Genomic DNA, 19,541 nt, shown 5'->3' with positions numbered 1-19,541 from the left:
TGTCTGTCTGTCTGTCTGTCTGTCTGTCTGTCTGTCTGTCTGTCTGTGTGTGTGTGTGTGTGTGTGTGTGTGTGTGTGTGTGTGTGTGTGTGTGTGCGTGTGTGTAAAATCTGGCTGATGACTTTTTTTCCAAAAGGTAATCTGCAAGAATAAGTGTGCAAAAACACGGAGTAAACTTACCACCGGCTGCAGCATTGCAAAAGCATATAATCAAACTTGCATGTCTGCTTACTCTAATAAAATCTAAATTGATGGTTTTTATCAGTACATGTAGTCACAAGCCTCACATGATGTCTCCTTTACCAGAATTTTACACAAAATCTTGTGAAGTGCAATGTCAAGCATCATTTTTGTTTTTATTGTTTGATATGCAAAGTTAAGATTTTCTTTTCCCTTGTATGAACTTTAAACCTTTGACCACAGGTAAGAAGCAATTCTCACTCGCAATTATATTGAATTTTCCTTCTTAAAATCCATAGTGCATGACTTTTGAAACAATTAATAAGCTACGCATTAAACTGCTTTGGATAACATTTTAAAACGAGTTGCAGATCTGCTGTGCACACAAAAATCCTGTAGGACGGTCCAGACTTTATGCATATGGATATCATTGTGTGGGAGAACATGAACAGGTCAGCACAGAGGTAATGAGGGAGTAGAGCGCCAAGAAATGTGGCAAACGACGTGGAGAGTGCTTGAGCCCTGCGGTTATTTTTATCTCGGGAAAATGCCCATTCCCAGAGGAAAAGGGTGGTGTGATTACCCACTTTCATCTGGGAAAATCCTTCCTAGTCAAAATAACAATTAATTAGATGAAAATATACACTGGTGACGACTTTTGGGGGAAGCAAAATAACAGTGCAGAGCCGCAAGAAGAGGTCAGAGGAGAAGTTTTGACACAAGAAAGCGTATAGGATTCCTGAGGTTGTTGTAAACCATGACAACGTAGTGAGATTTTTGTAAACAAGCTGGGTTAATTGCTTAATTATTGGAAAGAAAACAAATTTTTTTGGGTTAGATCCACTGACAATTACTGCCACAGACATAAAATGGCTGTTGAAGATGTTTTTTATGTATCACTGGCAACAGAGTTATTTAACCATTTGGTGCCTTTTTTTTTTTCTTTCTTTCTTTGAATCCAGCATTTAAGGAGACCGCCTTCCTTCTGGCTGTGTCCTCCGCTGCACTAACCCATGCACTCGCCAAAGCTTGCAGCTCAGGTCGGATGGAGAGGTGCACGTGTGACGACTCCCCCGGGATCCAGCACAGAGAAGCGTGGCAATGGGGGGTTTGTGGAGACAACCTGAAATACAGCACCAAGTTCCTCAAAAAGTTCCTCGGCCAAAAGAGGGTCAGCAAAGACCTCAGGGCGCAGGTCGATGCCCACAATATCAACGTCGGTATCCGGGTGAGTGCTTAAATAAAATGTGTTTGTGTAAATGTATTGTTCCCTTTAAGTTTCACCTGCCAATTAAACCTGACGCTGACAACTTTAGGCTTCACCCGTTTGGTTTAGAAGCTTCCAGTGAAAAAAAAAACACCCCCTCCACCAATTCCCCCTTGCATTTGCTTCCATGTTTTGACCTGGGTGGGTGAGGCAGTGCAGCAAGGAGACAACATGGCTGTGGGATCATTGGAGCCAGGTGTTCTCAGGCATGATAAAGCTTGCTGTGCGGGCCAACAGAAAATTAAAGGTCTCATGTCGGAGAGAGCGATTATAACCGTGGCCTCTTTTTAATATACGAGCAAGCATTTTTTTCCACTTACTGGATCACTGTGCTCTTCATAAATCCACCTAATGTTCATAACCACCACTCTGAAAATAGGGAGCCTCGGGGCGCATCTCCTGTGGCTCGCACCTAAAAAGACAAGTCTGTTGGAGGAACCGAAAGGCAAAACAGGAAGAACCCTATCTTATCTCATCTCAAGTGAGCTAAAAGTTTTACACTGTTGTCGCCAAAAAGAGTCCAGCGGCCGAGTTTACGAAAAAAGAAAAACACAAGAGGCTGTAGACCCCTCAGCTCACAGTAATGGTGTTTAGAAGCCCCTCGGGGGCATTCATACCTGTGCAGGGAGGGAGGACCTGGGTAGAACTTTTCAACCCAGCGGAGCCCTCTGGCTTTTTTAGTTTGACCTATCTCTGGCCCCTCTCCACAACGGCAGCTCTCAGCCTGACTGATCACGCTCCAATCACTGACCATCAAGCTGAGCGAAGAAATCCCATACAGAGCCTTGCAAAAGTATGAATAAATCTCCCCTTTTGTTATGTCAGAACAACAAACTTTAGAGCATTTTTTAAATTCAGTTTTGATGTGAGCGATCAATACAAAGTGGTGCATGAAGGTGAAATGAAAAAAAAAAAAAGATGTCAAACCTACAAATGAACATCTGAGACGTGTGGCTTTTATTTACCCCATTACTCTGGTACTCCTAACTAAAATGCAGAGCAACTAGGCATCTGCAGAAAGCTGTTAATGTGAAATACCGTAAGTATGTGAATGTTTATTAAAGTAATATGAAACAATATTTCAAGCTTTACTGTAAATAGCTAACTGAGCACAAATGCAAAATTACCAAGAAGTGGCCATTTGCCCTGGGAAACTCTGGAGGAGCAGCTAACATTCACAGGTCAGGTGGTAAAATATGTTAAAAAGACAGTCATCAACTGTGTTCCCTACACAAATCTCGAATTTAGAAAGAAGAAAGCTATTGTTAGAAAAAGTCATAGGAAAGTTTATGTAAAGCTGGCCACCTCCAATGTAAGGTACAACCCACAAGTAGAAGAAGGAGTTCTGCTCTGATTCTATTGATGTTGCACTTTTTTGGCTTTGTGCAAAAGATTATCTGTCATGAAAAATTAACGCTGCAACCCAAACTACAATGCAATGGCTTCTATCAGAGCTCATTAATGTGTTAAAGTAGAACTACATTCAATTGGCAATACTTAAAACTTGATGTTTACCTGTGTTTTCGGACTGAGTTTGAGCTATTTTACAAAGAAAGATGAGCAAAAAAACTCAATCTCTAGATGTGCAAAGTTGTTTGGACCTGTTACACAGACAGAGATAAAACCCAAAAGACTTGCAACTGTAACTAAAAAGTTTTACAACGTATTGTCTTGTATCAAACTGTATACAAATCCTGGCCAAACTTTTCAGGGTTTTTTTTTCTTTTCTTTTTTTTTTGAAAACAGTATAATTTTCCTTCCTGTTCATAATATATTAAAATCTGTGTTTACAAGGTGCACTGTCTACATGCTGTTGATCTTTATTGTTTTTTCTGTTGTTTTTTTTTTCCTGTATAGAAATTTCTCATCTCTTTTTTCCATGAGCATGCATGTACTAGAAACTGGGCGGAGAGATTCCCCAGTCTGTTCTTCTTGTCACCTCTGCCTCAGGCGAACGAGACAGAAGGGAGACAGACAGAGCTAGTTTCAACACATTGAGGAAAGAAATTTCAAGAGCTGTCCGAATGAGAAATGCGGAGCGAATGAAATACGACAAGCTAAACATCTCCCCTCAATCCATTATGTCGAAATTTTTAAGCCGAGGAAAAGCTCCTCTCCGCTAAACCTTAACCCACCCCGCAGGAAACTGTCTCTCCAGCCAGATAGATCCCTCAGATAAGAACGCAGGTAATGAATCAAACTGAAAGAGTTGACATTTCTCTCTTTGTGTCCCTCCTATCTCAGGCAGTGAAGAGTGGGCTGAAGACAACCTGCAAATGTCACGGAGTCTCCGGCTCCTGTGCCGTACGGACTTGCTGGAAGCAGCTGTCCCCTTTCCATGACACTGGGCGGCTGCTGAAGTATAGATACGACAACGGCGTGAGAGTGTTGAGCGTCACCAACGCGGCCACGGGAGAGACTGAGCTCGCGGGGCCCAGACGCCACGGCCAGAGCCCCCGCAACACCGACCTGGTCTACCTGGAGGACTCCCCCAGCTTCTGCAGGCCCTCCCGCTACTCGCCGGGCACGGGGGGTCGGTCGTGCACCAAGGACACGAGCTGTCAGAGTCTGTGCTGTGGACGCGGCTACAACACGGCCATGCGGCTCACCAGCCTGTCCTGCCACTGCCAGGTGCGCTGGTGCTGCCACGTGGAGTGCCAGACGTGCGTGAGGGAAGAGGAGGTGTACACCTGCAAGAACGCATAAACAAACATTTGGAGAAAGGAGATGATCCGATTGAAGCAGCGGGGAGAAAAAAAAAAAGACAAAACTCTGACCTTCGTGGGCACTCCACTGCAGAATGCATGTGTTTGCAAATATCACTTAAGACTTGCATGAGATTTTGGGAGAAAAACACTAATGTGCCACTACGAATACTGTTGGTTCTTTGCTAATCATCAGATTATGATGACAATAGATGATGATGTTTCCAGACTACTCTACTTCTCCTCAGCTGGATGCACTGAAATATCACTTTTTTCTACAAGAGGGACTCAAGATCCTCAAAATGGGAACCAGACTGGATCTTACCAGCAGTATGAACTCTGACACTGACTGATTGATGTGGTATTCGGCCTCCCATATTTTGCTATTTATTGTGCCACTTTCTGTGCCTCGCATACTGCTGCTTTATGCATTAAATCTTGTAATCAAGTATTGCCAAAAAGGCTGTAAAGGAGTTAAAGACGACTCCGCCTGCCTGTCTCTGACTGCTGTGGAGAACTTTTAAAGTTCTGTTCTGAGTAAAAGCACTTAAGTTGCTCTTGCTACATATTATACCAAATGAATTATTGATGCTGGGGTCTCACATGCCTAGATAGAATCACTGGAAGCTTTATGGTGGCTTGCACCACTGACGTACCTTATAATGTGCATTAACAGGGTTATCGTGTACAGAAAGAAGCTTTGTGTTTTCAGTTGCTCTTATGGAAATGTCTATGGAAATGTGCTATTGAGAACAAAGGGAGATTAGCACACTGCTGGAAACGCTGACCACTCTCTTTGAAATCCAACTTAATTTGGGGATCATGCCAGTTCTGTTTTTTTTTTTTTTTTCTAATTGTAGGTATTTACAGAAGTATACATTTTTCTATACTTTCAAGTGTAAAATTAAATCAGAATATTTGCTCTTTCGAGTTCAAATTAGCCGCATCTTTGTTCTGCATGCCTTTGAAGTGAATCAGTCACGCTCCCTATTTTCCCTAATTGCTAATCAAAGAAAATGACCACGTTTAGCCCCCACCCCCCACCCCTTTGCATCCAGCTCAGCGTCCATGTGTGCAGGTCGAAAGTGCACACTGGACCCCAGAGTGTCTGTTTTTATTGGGCCGTTTCATGCTTCATTGGACTGCCTCTGAACTGCAGATGAGCTATGAATATAACTCACATCGGGGCTCCAGGCGTCTGACAATGTGGAGTTGTAATTTTTCTACCTCACTTCAACTTTTGGCAAATATCAGTAAGATTTATGAGCTATGCAGAGTTTTCTTCTCTGTAGATACATGTCTTTCCCTCTGCATTTGGTTGAAATATATTTTAGATGTCTGTGCAGGTTCTTTGAATGTGGAATTATGTGTAATTGTTTTTTTCCGTTTTTGTTTTGAAACTTTGTTGCTTTAAACTTTTTTTTTTATTTAAAACAAATAAGATTAATAAAAAAAAAAAAAAGACATACATTTGTAAGGCTCGTGTGTTTCGCTGTGTCTTGCTCGGTTGCGTCCAGCCGCGCACGAACCTTAGAGGCCCCACGCAGGAAAGAAGTGAGCTGAATCCACCTGCCTGCTGCTTGGTGCTCTGCGTCTACTGAGCAAAAACCATTTCCTGCTAATGGCGCCCTGCCCTCCTTTTCATCTGAAAACGCTGTGGTCTCTCTGCATCGCCGTCAACCACAAAGTAAAAGGCAAAGGGGTTAGTGGGTGAATGTGTGTGTGGGTGGGGGGGCGGGGTGGTGGAAGACATGCATACAGGTGTTCTGCCTCTGGCCAAACACACCAACTATGATGACAATCTTAATGACGATGATGACAAGGATGATGACTCGGTGGATTGCTTGACCCCCAGATTGCACACAATGGGCCGCCCCACAAACGCGACATGAACAGTTTACATCCTATTACCCGTGAATCATAACTTTCCAGCCGTTTGCATGAGTGCATCTGCACACAGGGGCCCATTGTGTGGAGTATTTAAAGCACACTCTTGTGCTTTTGATGTTGCTCTCTAATTGTGGTGATTATGCGCATTATTCCTTATTAAAACATCAGCTTGAGACCTCTTGCACTGTAGTGCAATAAGTTCAAATATTCCTTATGGATATACATAGAAAGCAGAGGTAAAAGTTCAATATTATTTTTGCTCAAGTAAAAGTATGCGAGAAATTACTCAAGTAGGAGCGAAACAGCTACATAAAGTACTTGGTAACTGACCAGAACCATCTGAATTAATATTTAACATTGATGTCATCAGACAAACAAAGTTATAACATTCTTTGCATTCAGGGATTTGCTGCAAATTATCTCCTCATTTTCAAACTATACTTTTATTGTTACTCTTGACACTTTGAATCCTTTGATTTTATTGCAAAAAATTTTTCTTAAAGAATCAGATGTTGCTAAATTCATCTGTGCAACAAAAGGGTTACGTTTTTTTTTCTTTTTTGTCAAAGCATTTATCTTTAGAGACGCTTTGCCACCAAAAAACGAACTTGTCATTTTATTTGCAAATCTTTGTTTCATCAAGATAAAATCTAGTCTGCCAAAAACAGGCTTTCACAAGCACTTGTGGTGATTTCACAAGATGCATAATGCCACTGATTATTAAAGCTATGTTGGTTATAACCAATTTTGTCATTTCTCCTTTTCATAAATGACATTTTTCAGCATTTCCTTCAAGGATGTTCTCTTGTATTATGCACTGTATACCTACAGCAACATATTTTAACCAGGTGTGAGAATGCTACGTGGATTAGAAATATGGTGCAAAAATAAAACCCAGAGAAGAAGTTTGTGAAGAGGGACAAGGTATACTAAAATTGACAGATTTATTAAGATTTGTTCTACAGTGGGAGGAAAAAAATATTTATAGACCTATGATGTTCTAATGCATTTTTTAACTTAAGTCTTTACGATCCACAATAGTTTTCCCCGAATGTTAATCAGCTTTTGTTTTATTGTCAATATATGTCTGTGAAAAATTCAGCATTGGGTAATATTATTATTTGCACACTAAAATCAAGGTTTGAGCAGCTGATTAGCACTGATGCCTCGCAACAAAAACAACCAGAGTTCGATTCTTGAACTGCCTCTTTCTGTATGGAGTTTGCCGCCAAATACATTCAAACGCACCAGTCGCAGTGTGCATCTTTGAAAGCTTTGTTAATAATAACCTCAGAAAAGAAACAACAGCTGCAAAGAGTCTGAGGCTTTTCTCCCGCAGCTTTACTTTCATAAGGCTGCAGCAATTCTTATATTACTCTGCACTGCAATAGACCTGGGTTTTGCAACCTGCGGCTCCTGGGCCACAAGTGGCTCGTTGGACATTCAACAGTTTCTCTTCATAACTTAATAGAAAGTTAGCTTTATAAAGCGGGAGTGATGGCAGAAATGTCTCTTCAGATTGTGAAGGTTGCAGATCCCCACAATAGACAATACTAAGCCAGAATCTTGCAAAACATTCTTTGCGAGGGTAGATTGCATTCAACATTTAAACCTTCATGGATGACTTGGGTTATACAGCAACTCAGTGTAGCATCTAATTTCTGCATGACCCTTTGGACTTTTTGTTCAAAAATGAATTTAATACCTCAGGTAAGTTATGAATTCACTGTTGGTCTGAGGTCAAACAAGTTCATATTGCCACACAATTGACTCACCATATTAACTTTTCATACAAGAATATTGCAGATCAATATTTAACTTTATTCAATGAGAATGCATTGCAATAAAAAAAGACGCCGCATTTCTCTAAGCGGAGCTGCAGGTAAGAAAATGAAATGAGACAGAGGAGCGTGTCACAGACAGTACACTGGACTGAGGTTTGATATATTGAAGGGCTTGAAAGAAGAAGACGAGGACGGAGGGATGAGGAGGGATGTTTTGCAGCCCCGGGAGGCCTATCCCCTGCCGCTGCTCTTGTGGTTTTATAATAAACTCCCAAAGCCTTCATTTCCTTCACTGCCCCAAGTGGAGAGGGGGGTGCTGCAACGGGTTTGACCGAATCCAGAGCTGAATTCGCACGCACACAATCTCCAAGGTGGGGTTAGGCAGAGCAGGGGTGCAGTCTGGACGTGGAGACGGGTGAGGGCAGAGAGGCTTTTTGCATATGTGCACGAGTATACCTGCCCGGCGCACACCTGTGGTCACTTCAGCAGGAGTGATACGCGAAGAGTGTGTTTGTAGTGAGGTTTTCCTCTGCGGGTGTGGGCTGCAGGCAGCCTGCCGGAGCCTCCGATGCCACCCTGAGACATTGTAATTTTTAAAACGTAGGACGACTCTGGGGGGATTCGGTTCAAGTAAAGGTTACGAAGTTGACCAGCGTAATCTCTCCAAGAGTTGGGATGAATTTTTAAACCAGGGTTTGCATGTCTTTTCAGATATGCACAAAATTATGCGTTGTTAAACTGAAGCATTTTTTTTTTTTTTTTCCATTGCAACTCGCGTAGCCTTCAGGTTTATACATCACTCATTTGTGTAAGAACAGTAGATGTTAAATGAGGCGTATAGGAGGCTTGGACGACATTTTGCTCAAGGACACAAAGAGCAGCCCCCGTCTTGTAATCAGAACCAGGTAGCCTCAGGTCATTCCCCACCCTCGTAGCGCTTTAAACCCCACGCCCTTACTCCATATGAACAAATTAATGATGAAATAATTACGAAGAGAAGAAATACATTTGGTGAGGAGAAAAAAAGAAAAGGAAACGAGCACAGGACGGAGAGTTGCGAATACAGCACGGGGTAGGAATTTGGAATGTGAAATGAGTAATGCATTTGCTCAACCCACAACAAGAACATGCACTGCCTAGAGCTACAACGAGGCTGAGTGCATACCTGTACGGGAGGAGGTGAAGGTGGAGGTATCTCTGAGGTTGGGGTGATTGGACCTTAAGTCCTCGCTGCGGCTGATGACATGAAAGACTTAACTGATTAGACAACGCAGCTTTAAAGATGGATCTGTACTTGAAGGTGGGAAAAAAAAAAGCAAATGTGATGATGATAATAATGTAAGCAAGCATATTTAGTATGATAATTTCATGCCTAGCTTGCATATCAAGAGCAATGTATTTTTTTAAAAAGCCTCAAGCTTACTGGATCAAAAGATACAGAGTTTAACATGAAACAATATCCTTGGGGTATGACATGTTTTCCATCCATCCATCCATTTTCTTGCACCCTTGTCCCTCAGTGGGGTCGGGAGGGTTGCTGGTGCCCATCTCCAGCYAACGTTCCGGGCGAGAGGCGGGGTMCACCCTGGACRGGTCGCCAGTCTGTCGCAGGGCAACACAGAGACACACAGGACAAACAACCATGCACACACACTCTCACACCTAGGGACAATTTAGAGAGGCCAATTAACCTGACAGTCATGTTTTTGGACTGTGGGAGGAAACCAGAGTACCCGGAGAAAACCCACGCATGCACAGGGAGAACATGCAAACTCCATGCAGAAAGACCCCAGGCCGGGAATCGAACCCAGAACCTTCTTGCTGCAAGGCAACAGCTCTATGACATGTTTTTATGTTTGTTTTTTGTTTTTTTATAATTTACGGAATAATGTAATAATAATATTAGATATTTTTAGAATGGATTTTTGAGCACCTAAAATTTATAGGACCAGATTTTTTAAATTTTTAAATGAATAACACTTCCCGATAAACAGAAAACATAATAATTTCATGTTTTTCCACTCGGTTAAGAAATGGTTTCTCAGTACCCAACGCTGTTAACTTTATTGATCATTAACAGGTTTGCTCTCAAATAAATCATTTTTAAACATTCTGAACATGGTCAAATTTCCATGATTCAAATCAGATTTCTCCAACGTGTACGTGTTCAGCCAACTGACAGCTGGAGAAAGGCACCTACTCTAATCAGATGAAAACAAAATTAAAGATTTTTGGTCTATTTGCAAACAACAGTTTGAGGAAGAAAGTTAACATTAGAAATTTCCTCAAACTGGTGGCTGCAGGGTTTTCTTCAGCAGAAAGAAGAGCTGATCTTACCATTTGACCAGGGAAGCTGGACAAAGTAAGACAGATGAAGCTAAGTACAGGATAATCCTGGAGGAGGAGGCTACAAAACACTTTAGATTAGTTGAGCTTCTAGCAGGGAAATAAGCCTAAAAATACAGCCAGAGCTGTGGTGGTTTAGATCAAGGAATAATAACGTGGCGGCTTGGCCTAGTCAAAGTCCAGACGTAAATATAATCAAGAATTTTGAGACAGACGTACAAATTTCTGTCCGTGCATGCTCTCCATCCAGTCTCCAGTCGGTATGTGCAAAGCTGGCAAAGACATAATCAAAAATATCTGCAGCTGTTATTGCAGTGAAATGTGTTTTTTCTTAGAGATTCGTAGACATATACAGAAAACCTCATGCACACATAAAAAAAGAGAAAAAATGTTAGAATATGCATTCTTTCTCATGCACCTGTACCAAAGTTGGTAAACACAAAACTATGAGTGCATGAGAGGTAAAAAAAAACAAAACAAAAAGAACTGCTTAGCTCAACGTTAGAGAAGTGAATGTTATCTTGGGTTGAATTCTTTACAAGTGTTCCACTGGGGTGAAGATAAATTGCTAAAAGGACTGCAAGAAAAGATAAAAAGCCTGCATAAAGATTAATATTTAATGCTTGGCTGTAGAGAGTTAGACTTTTTACGCATCGTTTTAGAACAGAAATAAATCAAAAGAAGAATCTGTTTCAGATTTTCTGGGACAATATTCCTGTAAATGTTTGTTTCATCCCTACTGAAACGACCGGCGAGCGCCCCTCACTTCCTTCCCTACTGAGAATCTCCTGGAGGAGTCTGTTCCCATGCCATTCAACACGAACACCTGCAGCCTTAACAGTACAGCTCACAGGACCTCCACTGTGATAGGACATGTAAGACCTTGTGCACCTTCATAACTTACTCCCCCTTGCTCAATGTATGGCAATCCACTTGGTTTTTCTCACACATGGCCACAAAAACTTTGACCTCCATCACAGGCAAAATAAAACTTTCTCACATCAACAACGTGGGAGGAAAAACACTGATAAAGGCCAGAGCGATGTGTTCTCCTCAACCAGCAACATCTTGGAAAAATAAGTCTGGGATTATACGTAATCTCTACAGCTACACAAGTGTGCCATCTTGGCGCTGCGCTGATGAGCGCTCGCAATTAAGCCGTCACTGTCACTAAAGGATGCAACCATACAGTAATGTATTGTCGAAGTGTTAGGTCTTTTGAGCTTCGTGAGCCACAGGCTAAGCAAACTGACACACTCGCAGGACTTAATGATGGTGACCAGGAAGCTGTCAGGCAGGGAAGGCCTAGTGATGCACTGTTTATGTTCCCGGCCCCGCTAGCTGTCAGCAAGCTTTGGCGGTGGAGAGCATCTCTTATCGTAGGAAATCTGCATGTCGCAGGTGGGATAGCAATATTATTCTTTGTCAAAACAAGACAAAAGGAAAGACATCACTGTTATCACCTTAGAAAGTTATAAAGAATCTTATTATTCAATCCAGAGTCAAGCAGATGGAGTTTAAGAACCCCATTAGGAGAAGGGTTAGGGGTTTTCCTTTAGAAAAACCCTTACTTCATTTAAGGTAGTGGTAGTGGTATTTTTGAGTACTTTTGCAGTTTCTCTCGTGTACAGAAGAAAATTATTTAATATGTCTAAGGCTCAAACAAACAATAAAAACATTGCAAATGAAGAAAACTTTTGTATAAAATGGTATTTATCCATCAGGATGATTCCAAGAAGGTGTTACATAGAAAATACAGCATAAAGTAGAGTGGGGAGAAAGGTAAATTAAAGCAGAGGTCTCAAAATCCAGTCTAGTTCAGAAGGACAAGCCCCTGCTCTTATACACATCTGAATTAAGTGGTTAAATTACCTCATCAGGCTCCAATTAATTACAAAAGAGAATTGCTAATGATCCAAATATTTGAGTCAGGTGTGTTTAAGCAGAGATACAGTACATCTAATAGTTGCAAGACACTGGATTGTGACCCCTGGATTAAACGCTAATGCTGCTAGGGTTCTGTACTACTGGTCATTTTTGCATCTCAGTGTTCCTAGCAGTATGAATCCACCTATCTTTGAACATCTGACCTGGCAGGGAAGCAACAGGGGTGGTCAGTCAGGTTCATGGGTGGGCGGTCCAGGGGGTGGTGGCATCCCTTCTGACCCTGTTCCCAGCACAACAAACTAAGACGTTGGGAGCTTATGAGTTTCTCCTGTCAAATCTGACAGGCTCTCATTTGCTTTCATTCAGCGTCTCATCACGGCTTCAAAGACGGGTGGCTTATCTCCCTCAGGGGCGGAGTGAGAAGATCAACGCTCCCTCAAAAAATGACTGGTATCCAAACATTTTTGACCCCAGGCGATCTCGCTCCTCATAATTGGCTTCTTCATTCTGTCTGTCTTGAGCAATCAACTGCAGAGTTATGACGCATTACTCTGCCTGGAAAACATCATTAAGTATATTGTGCAGAAGTGATTCAATAACATATCATTTTCTCTTAGCGAACAAAACCGCGTTATTGAAGGACGTACTCTTTGTAGTCTCCAGTACGCGGAGGGTTTTCTTCTTCCAGCTCCTGTTGTATAACCAGGATTGGTGGGAGGGGGGGGTGGGGGGGGGCTGATCCAGCACTAAATTGTGTTTATTTGCTGAAAGATGCCCAAAGGCCAAAAGTCTGGCACTAAGAAACAGCATTCTTTGATGATCCAGATGCATTCAAGGGTTAGGGTTAGTTCATGCACAACCTTATTTTAAGATAAACAATATACTCAAGGTTTCATGGTAATATTTATATATCAGATCTGGGGGGGGGGAAACGGATCTCGGTCAGTCAGAAGGGTCGGATCCAGCTCCACACCTGGTGTCTGGAATCCAGTTTGCGCCTGTGGTGCTCAGGTGTGGAACAACACCGGTAAGCTCATCTCATCCTTTCCTCGGGGCTGAAGCATGAAGGACAGACAGAGAGAACCCTGCGACCCAAATGCAACAGCATATATCTCAGGAAAAACTTTGACAGAGGGGGTTTCTTCCTCCCTCTTTTTTGCTACTCCGAGCAGCCGGTTAAAGCTCCACACATCCAACCACTGCCCCGGGGAAATGTTATGACAATCAAAAACGGTGAACAGCAGGAGCAAGAAGTGGCATGAACAGATTTCAGGGTTTCAGACATGAGAGGTAGGCTGAGAGGGACCTCTTTCGAGAAGTGTGTCGCCTGAAGATAAAACTCGTGTATGGTCAGGTCGCTGCGGAAAAACCGTCTGGGCCCCATTTCTGACTTGCTGTGCTGACTGAGGAATACAAATACGGCTACCGGTAGTAAACAGGAGCTCATGTGACGGCTCGTGAAGATAATTATGTCAAAAGATGCTTGAATTTACTTTACTTACTGCCAGTGCACTCACTTCCTCCCAGACACCACAGTGACGGAGGTCTGGGGTAAAGTGATTGAGATGTGGTTTTGTTTAGGTGCCAGGCAGCGCCCCAGGACAATATTTCTCCTACTCAATCACCAAGGAGATATTGTGAAAATTTTACTGCTTATTCTGGGAAATCTAATCGTGGTTCTTTTCCCACAGTCAGTGGCTAAGAACTTCATAAACACCTTGTTTCTTTCCTCTGAATTCCTCCATGGAGATTATTTTAGAGAAAAGAAAAGGTGATATTAGCAACCTGGTTGTCTTTATTTGCTTGCGAAAAAGTTGGATGAACAAGCAGGAATATTCTGACAACTGTCTGTGGGGAAAAAAAAAAATAGGATAGCCTAAGTAGACCCAGTAAAGGAGAGCTGACAAAAACTAGCCTCAGGACATGCTTTCTCAGTCTTTCCTGTCACATGTCTACATGTCAACAGATTATGCCTTCACTCTTGAAACTTGTGGGTCAAAAAGATTGCTGTCAACTTCTACCTTTAAGAGAATATGCAGTATAATGGAAACTGTAGCCTAAAGCCTGATATTCAAAGTGTTGAAAAGATAGTAAAGAACTGAAAGACAGTAAAAGAGAAACTTGGTTTCACGGTTTACGTTGCTCGTTCCCTCAGCTATTTCTTTCAAAAAGTCTTTTTTGAAAGACTTTTTAGTCATCAAGCTATTTTTTTATTTCTGATTAACCTGAGTAAATACAAAAAATAATGATTTTGGTTATTAAGGGATATCAAATCAACTTGGCTATTAATGTCCATAAATCATTTGTAGTAACATGCAGCAAGTCTTTTAAATTCACTCCCAAAGTTTGAAAATGGTTTTGAAACATCGCCTTGTTAAATATATGGCTCCTTCTCATCTGTTGAATTTCGGTGTTGAATGATGGTAATTTTTCAATTTGTCATCAGACGGGTTCAACTTATAGGATATTTTTATTCTACAGCTCTGGCAGTCATCAAGCTAGACGGAACTTGTAAAAAATTTGGTTGATTATTGTTAATGTCTGATTTAACAATGAATGAAGTGTAATTACTTTTTCACATAGGCAAAGGTTGCTTTAGTAGCTTTTAATTATATTTGGTTTCATTTCTTTTTTTTTCTTTCAAAATTTTAATTTGGAAAAAGCAAAAAAAAAAAGCTTCTTTTATTTCTACTTGTCCATTGCTCAAAGACCACGGACTTCACTGAGCTTCCTCGTCATAATCTGCACTGTACAAAAAATAATAATAATTTAGATGTCAGTATAGATACATTTTAAGGCTATTAATGTGAAACTGTGATAAGAGCTGAAAAATAAATGAAATATAGTGACGTACGAAAAGCATGTGGATGGATAGGATATAACTCTATTTCTAAACAATAGTGTGGAAAGCTTAATAGGTTCCCATAATTTTGTCATAGATAATTATTAACAAGACGTATTGACGAAGATAAGTAAAAAATGTAAAACGACGATTTTTTTTTTCTAGCTCGAGTGAGACATCTTCGTTTTTGTTTAGATCTCTGTCAGTTTCCGCTTTCTCATTTCCGTACACAAAAGCTCTGCTGATGACGTGTACACACTGCTTCGTCGTTAGCTGGCTAGCTTAGCCACCTGTCAGAGTACAGGGGATAAAATAAAAAGAATAGGAATACAACAAGGGACACAAGGCGTTTCAGCGAATCCATAAAGATGGAGACGCTTTACCACCAGACCAACAAGTGAGTGCAGTGACAGCTTCTGTGAAAACTGTGCCGACTCTGTTAGCTGACTTAGCTTTGTATTGCAACTAACCTAGCAACCTAATTAACGGTCCAGTTTCAAAGGAAACTCATTGACAAAAATACTTATAATAACTTTGAAAATGTCTTTGGCGTGTGTTAGTACGGTAATGAAAAAATACACCACTTACGTTGGTATTTTAATATTTCAGTTTCTGTTCAATTAAACGCTGTATTTGCATTGGATTAGGCAAATCCAGGAGGTGCAGTCTCAAATGGGAAACCTGGAAAGGACTGACCGCGAATCAGTTCACTGTGAGTATGATCACGACGACGGTTTAATTCAGTTTCGCCTATACATTTTGTTCTGATTCAGACAACAGAGAAATGTTGTTGCCGCCTCCTTATCTAAAAGTTCTCCGTGCAAGTTCCTTGCGGTAGCTTCTCGTTAATGTTTTGGATACGCTGGTAGAGGTTAGTGCCTAGATGACGGGTTGTTTTCTGTGGATGGTGCCCGTCACATCAGCTCTGGGTCGGGACAGGAAGCAGTAGGGTGGGAGCCAGTCTATCCACCTCCTCAGTCCCTTCACAAACTATGACATCAGCTTACATTTTCTCCTAAAAGAGGATGTAAGCAAAAAAAAAATAATAATAATAATAAAAGCAAAAGGACACACACGCAAAACAAAAACATTGACATCAAAAATTGACCTGATTTCAAGAATATATTGTTAAAGATTTATTTTGTTCTTGTGGTTGACATATATCACACAGCAATGTTTAGTTTTTGCACAATGCAGAACACAGATGGCACCCAATTTACTCATTGGAAATAAAAATAGGCTTCTTTTTTTTATCTGTCCCCGTTTACCTCCTGGCTGGGTCAGAAAGCTAAAAACTGCCACTGAATATAAGTTAAAACAATAAATAAAGAGTATAAATCCACTGATAACACCCATTACAATGTAAAAATTGACTGATATTTGTGTATAGTGACCATTAAAGTTTTTATCTATTTTCTTTCCTCTAATGTGAGATCTTTTTTTCCCTCTCCATTTCAAGTGTTAGAGAATGAACTACAGGCTAGAATCGACCAGATCTTCACTCATCTGGAACGCCTCGAGATCCTGGCCAGTAAAGAACCACCAAACCGCCGCCAGAACGCCAAACTGTGAGTGTTGAGCGATTCAACTGCTGGTGGCCGTAAAAAGGCCCAAATCTGACCGCGTAAGCTGTATCTCATAAAGGCACAGGGTGGATGCAGAAGACAAAAACAGCTCTGCGCTGCCCTGTGGCGACGTGGCTCTATGAAAACATTTCCTCTGAAGCCCCGTCATCGTCAGCGTTCCAGCTGCGTCGGGCAGAGATTCGTCTCTGGCTTGGGTAAACAGGCCCTAGGGGACAGTGTTCGCCATGAGCTTTCCTCTGATCCCGGCAGGTCTCTAGGAAGAGCTAGGTGAAGGATAAGAATGGGCCTGGGAGAGGCTCTTTACAGATTTGAGCTCCAAAAGAATTCTCCTTTATCCAGAAACTATACATTTCAGGATGATTTGAGGGAATAAACAACACAATATTTCATGAATTACATTTTTATAGTTTTGCCAAAGCCACTCACCATGAATGTTAGTGTCTTAAAATAGTTATTGAAATAGTAACAGATGTAGAAGATGATTAAAAAGAAGTAAAGTGTGATAGGAACTGAAATGAGTTCTTTGTATAATCTAGTGTGTTGTTTCTAAAAAAAAAAAAAAAGGATTTCTTCTGTTGCTTTTCCATCAGACGAGTGGATCAGCTGAAGTACGATGTTCAGCACCTGCGGACCGCTCTCCAAAACTTCCAGCACAGACGCTACACCAGAGAAGCCCAGGACAGAGAGAGGGAGGAACTCCTGAGCCGCACCTTCACCACAAATGTAAGCTGCACGGGCCTGAATACAGCCTCACATTCAAACTTCAAATTGTAATATTTGAAGTTTAGTGAAGACTAGGATTATCAATTGGATTATCACTAACATTTTTTTTTTTCCCATTGAGGACATGTAGGGTTTTGCAAAGCCTTAAACCTTTTTCACATTTTGTCACAGTACAACCACAAACCGTCATTTAAGTTTCATTTTCGCAATTGTGAAGCGGGAGATAGAATATACGTGAAGCGTCAGCTGTTATCAATCTACACTGCTTCACATGTACGGCAAAAAAAAATGTTGGTGTTGTCCGGTTGAAGCATAAAAATCAGTTCTGCACTTTTCAGATTTTTATTTCTAAAAAAAAAACTTTCAAATCCATACTTAATCTTTTCATGTCACAGTTACCTGCTATTTTGTGCTACTCTGTCAGACGAAATACCAATAAAGTATGAACATTGCGGTTGTAACTACAGAAGTATAAATACAGCAGGTGACAGTATTTTATTAGAGTGATGTGATTTCTCTAGTTAAATATAGCTTTTGTACTTTAACAGGATGCGGACACCTCCATCCACATAGATGAGACCATACAGTTAAACACGAACCTGCACAATGCACACCGAGGCATGGACGACCTCCTGGGCAGCGGCAGCAGCATCCTCAATGGCCTCAGAGATCAAAGGTCAACCCTCAAGGTGTGTGCTAATCAACGAAATCAATTCTCTGAGCTAGCTTAAATGTTTTAATATTTAACCACCCCTAGTCGTATCTAAGGAGGAAGATAATTACATCCTTGGCTCAGTTTCTGCTGTCCGTAGTAATTATGTCATTGTTACTAAGGGTATTCTGAGCGGGTGGGCGAGTCCTCGTTTCCAGGGAGGAGATGGTCTTCCTGGCTTTGGCTTCAGCCTCTTCTTATCAGGGTGTGACTGTTGACCAGCGCTCTCAGCCAGGCAGTCCAGACATGAGAAACTCCTGACAGAGTGGTGGAGTCAGGGAGGCGCTTGGCCCTCTCCCAAACTCTAGATGAATTAGTGCTGATAATGAACAATGTGCTGTGGCTTTACAGCTGTTGAAGTCATTACATGTGATAATTGTTGCTGTCATTAAGTGGCTTTTTATTGTTATTTTTTGGCTCCACAGGGGACGCACAAGAAGATGCTGGATGTAGCCAACATGTTGGGCCTCTCTAACACAGTCATGAGACTAATAGAAAGACGAGCCACCCAGGATAAGTTCATCATGATTGGAGGCATGTTGTTGACCTGCGTCTTCATGTTCCTCGTCATCAGATACCTGGGCTGAACGCGCCTAGGTAGTCAATCAGATGTGGACATTTCAGGAAAACATCAATCCCACAGGATATGAAATTTAAAGTGATTTTAATAAAATGTGCCATTGTTTTGTTTACTTTCAATAAACTCACTTTACTTTGGATACACGTTAAACGGTTAGGCTGAAGAAGTTCTTATCCCGACAGTATTTTATAGTGTGGCACTTTTCTGTTGATCAGTTGGACTCTTCTTCAAACTGCTCCTGTTGTTTTTTTCTTTCATATTCCCAAAATGTCCATCAATGTATGATTGAAAACAAGTCTGAATGTGTAAAAACATTTATTTCATTCTGTGAATGTTTTACTACCAGTAATCTGACATCCACAGATTCTTTTGATTTCCCTGCCCAGCACAGCAGTACTATTAAAATGTGTTGAAAATTACACCCGAGGGCAACTACAATGCTCAGCAGTTTGCTTAAACCATGAGTTACAATACCCGACAATAGGAAATCACCACTTAATGAGGATGTCTATTCATCTCAAGTTTAGAAATTATGTATTACTGATGTACTATTAAAGCTTTGTTAAATGTCCATTTTTTTTAGATCAAGTACAGGAAAATTTCTTCCATCTCAAGTTAAATTTCATTCAATATAAAATGATTAAAATACCTAAACTTAAACTTTGTCCACTTTTATATTGGAGTACAGGTAAGGAGCATCTCTTGCCTGTAGAGATCCTCATTGCCCATCTTTCATGGCTGCCTCCAAGATAGCACGTCATCTTTATCTATGTGACTGAACCACCACTAATTATATGCTGTAACTTGTACTTGTTGAAAAGATTCCAGATTTATCATTATTTATACTTAATTCACCATTTGGAAACAATTTTAGGCGTTAAAGGATTCAGTTTCATGTAATTTTTAACGGATTTTAATGCGACTAGGGCGCCATCTACTGTTTGCTGCTGGTACCTGCAGAATGATTTTGGTAATCTTGTCCGGATGGGACTATGAAAATAACTGGAATAATGCAATCAAAACTAAACCATGAAAGGGA

The 19,541-nt window shown here is 41.1% G+C and overlaps 2 protein-coding genes across 2 annotated transcripts in view; both read left to right on the top strand.

The window, feature by feature from the left end:
• The window catches only part of wnt9b (wingless-type MMTV integration site family, member 9B), a 7,001-nt gene extending 1,400 nt beyond the window's left edge, over nucleotides 1-5,601 (top strand). The window contains exons 3-4 of the mRNA XM_008415885.1: nucleotides 1,143-1,408; nucleotides 3,692-5,601. Coding sequence (XP_008414107.1) covers nucleotides 1,143-1,408; nucleotides 3,692-4,153 — 728 coding nt within the window. The 3' untranslated portion in view covers nucleotides 4,154-5,601. The remainder of the gene's footprint in view (nucleotides 1-1,142; nucleotides 1,409-3,691) is intronic.
• A 9,529-nt stretch (nucleotides 5,602-15,130) lies between these two features.
• On the top strand, nucleotides 15,131-19,073 carry gosr2 (golgi SNAP receptor complex member 2). Its single transcript, XM_008415886.2, has 6 exons — nucleotides 15,131-15,298; nucleotides 15,549-15,613; nucleotides 16,361-16,469; nucleotides 17,078-17,210; nucleotides 17,759-17,899; nucleotides 18,348-19,073. Exons 1-6 carry the CDS (start codon nucleotides 15,270-15,272, stop codon nucleotides 18,507-18,509), a joined length of 639 nt encoding a protein of 212 aa, XP_008414108.1. The 5' UTR covers nucleotides 15,131-15,269; the 3' UTR covers nucleotides 18,510-19,073.
• Nucleotides 19,074-19,541: the final 468 nt, after the last annotated feature.

The sequence above is a fragment of the Poecilia reticulata genome, linkage group LG8 (genome assembly GCF_000633615.1).
Source record: "Poecilia reticulata strain Guanapo linkage group LG8, Guppy_female_1.0+MT, whole genome shotgun sequence".
In the NCBI taxonomy this organism is placed as follows: domain Eukaryota; kingdom Metazoa; phylum Chordata; class Actinopteri; order Cyprinodontiformes; family Poeciliidae; genus Poecilia; species Poecilia reticulata.
This window is presented reverse-complemented; position numbering and strand designations above follow the sequence as displayed.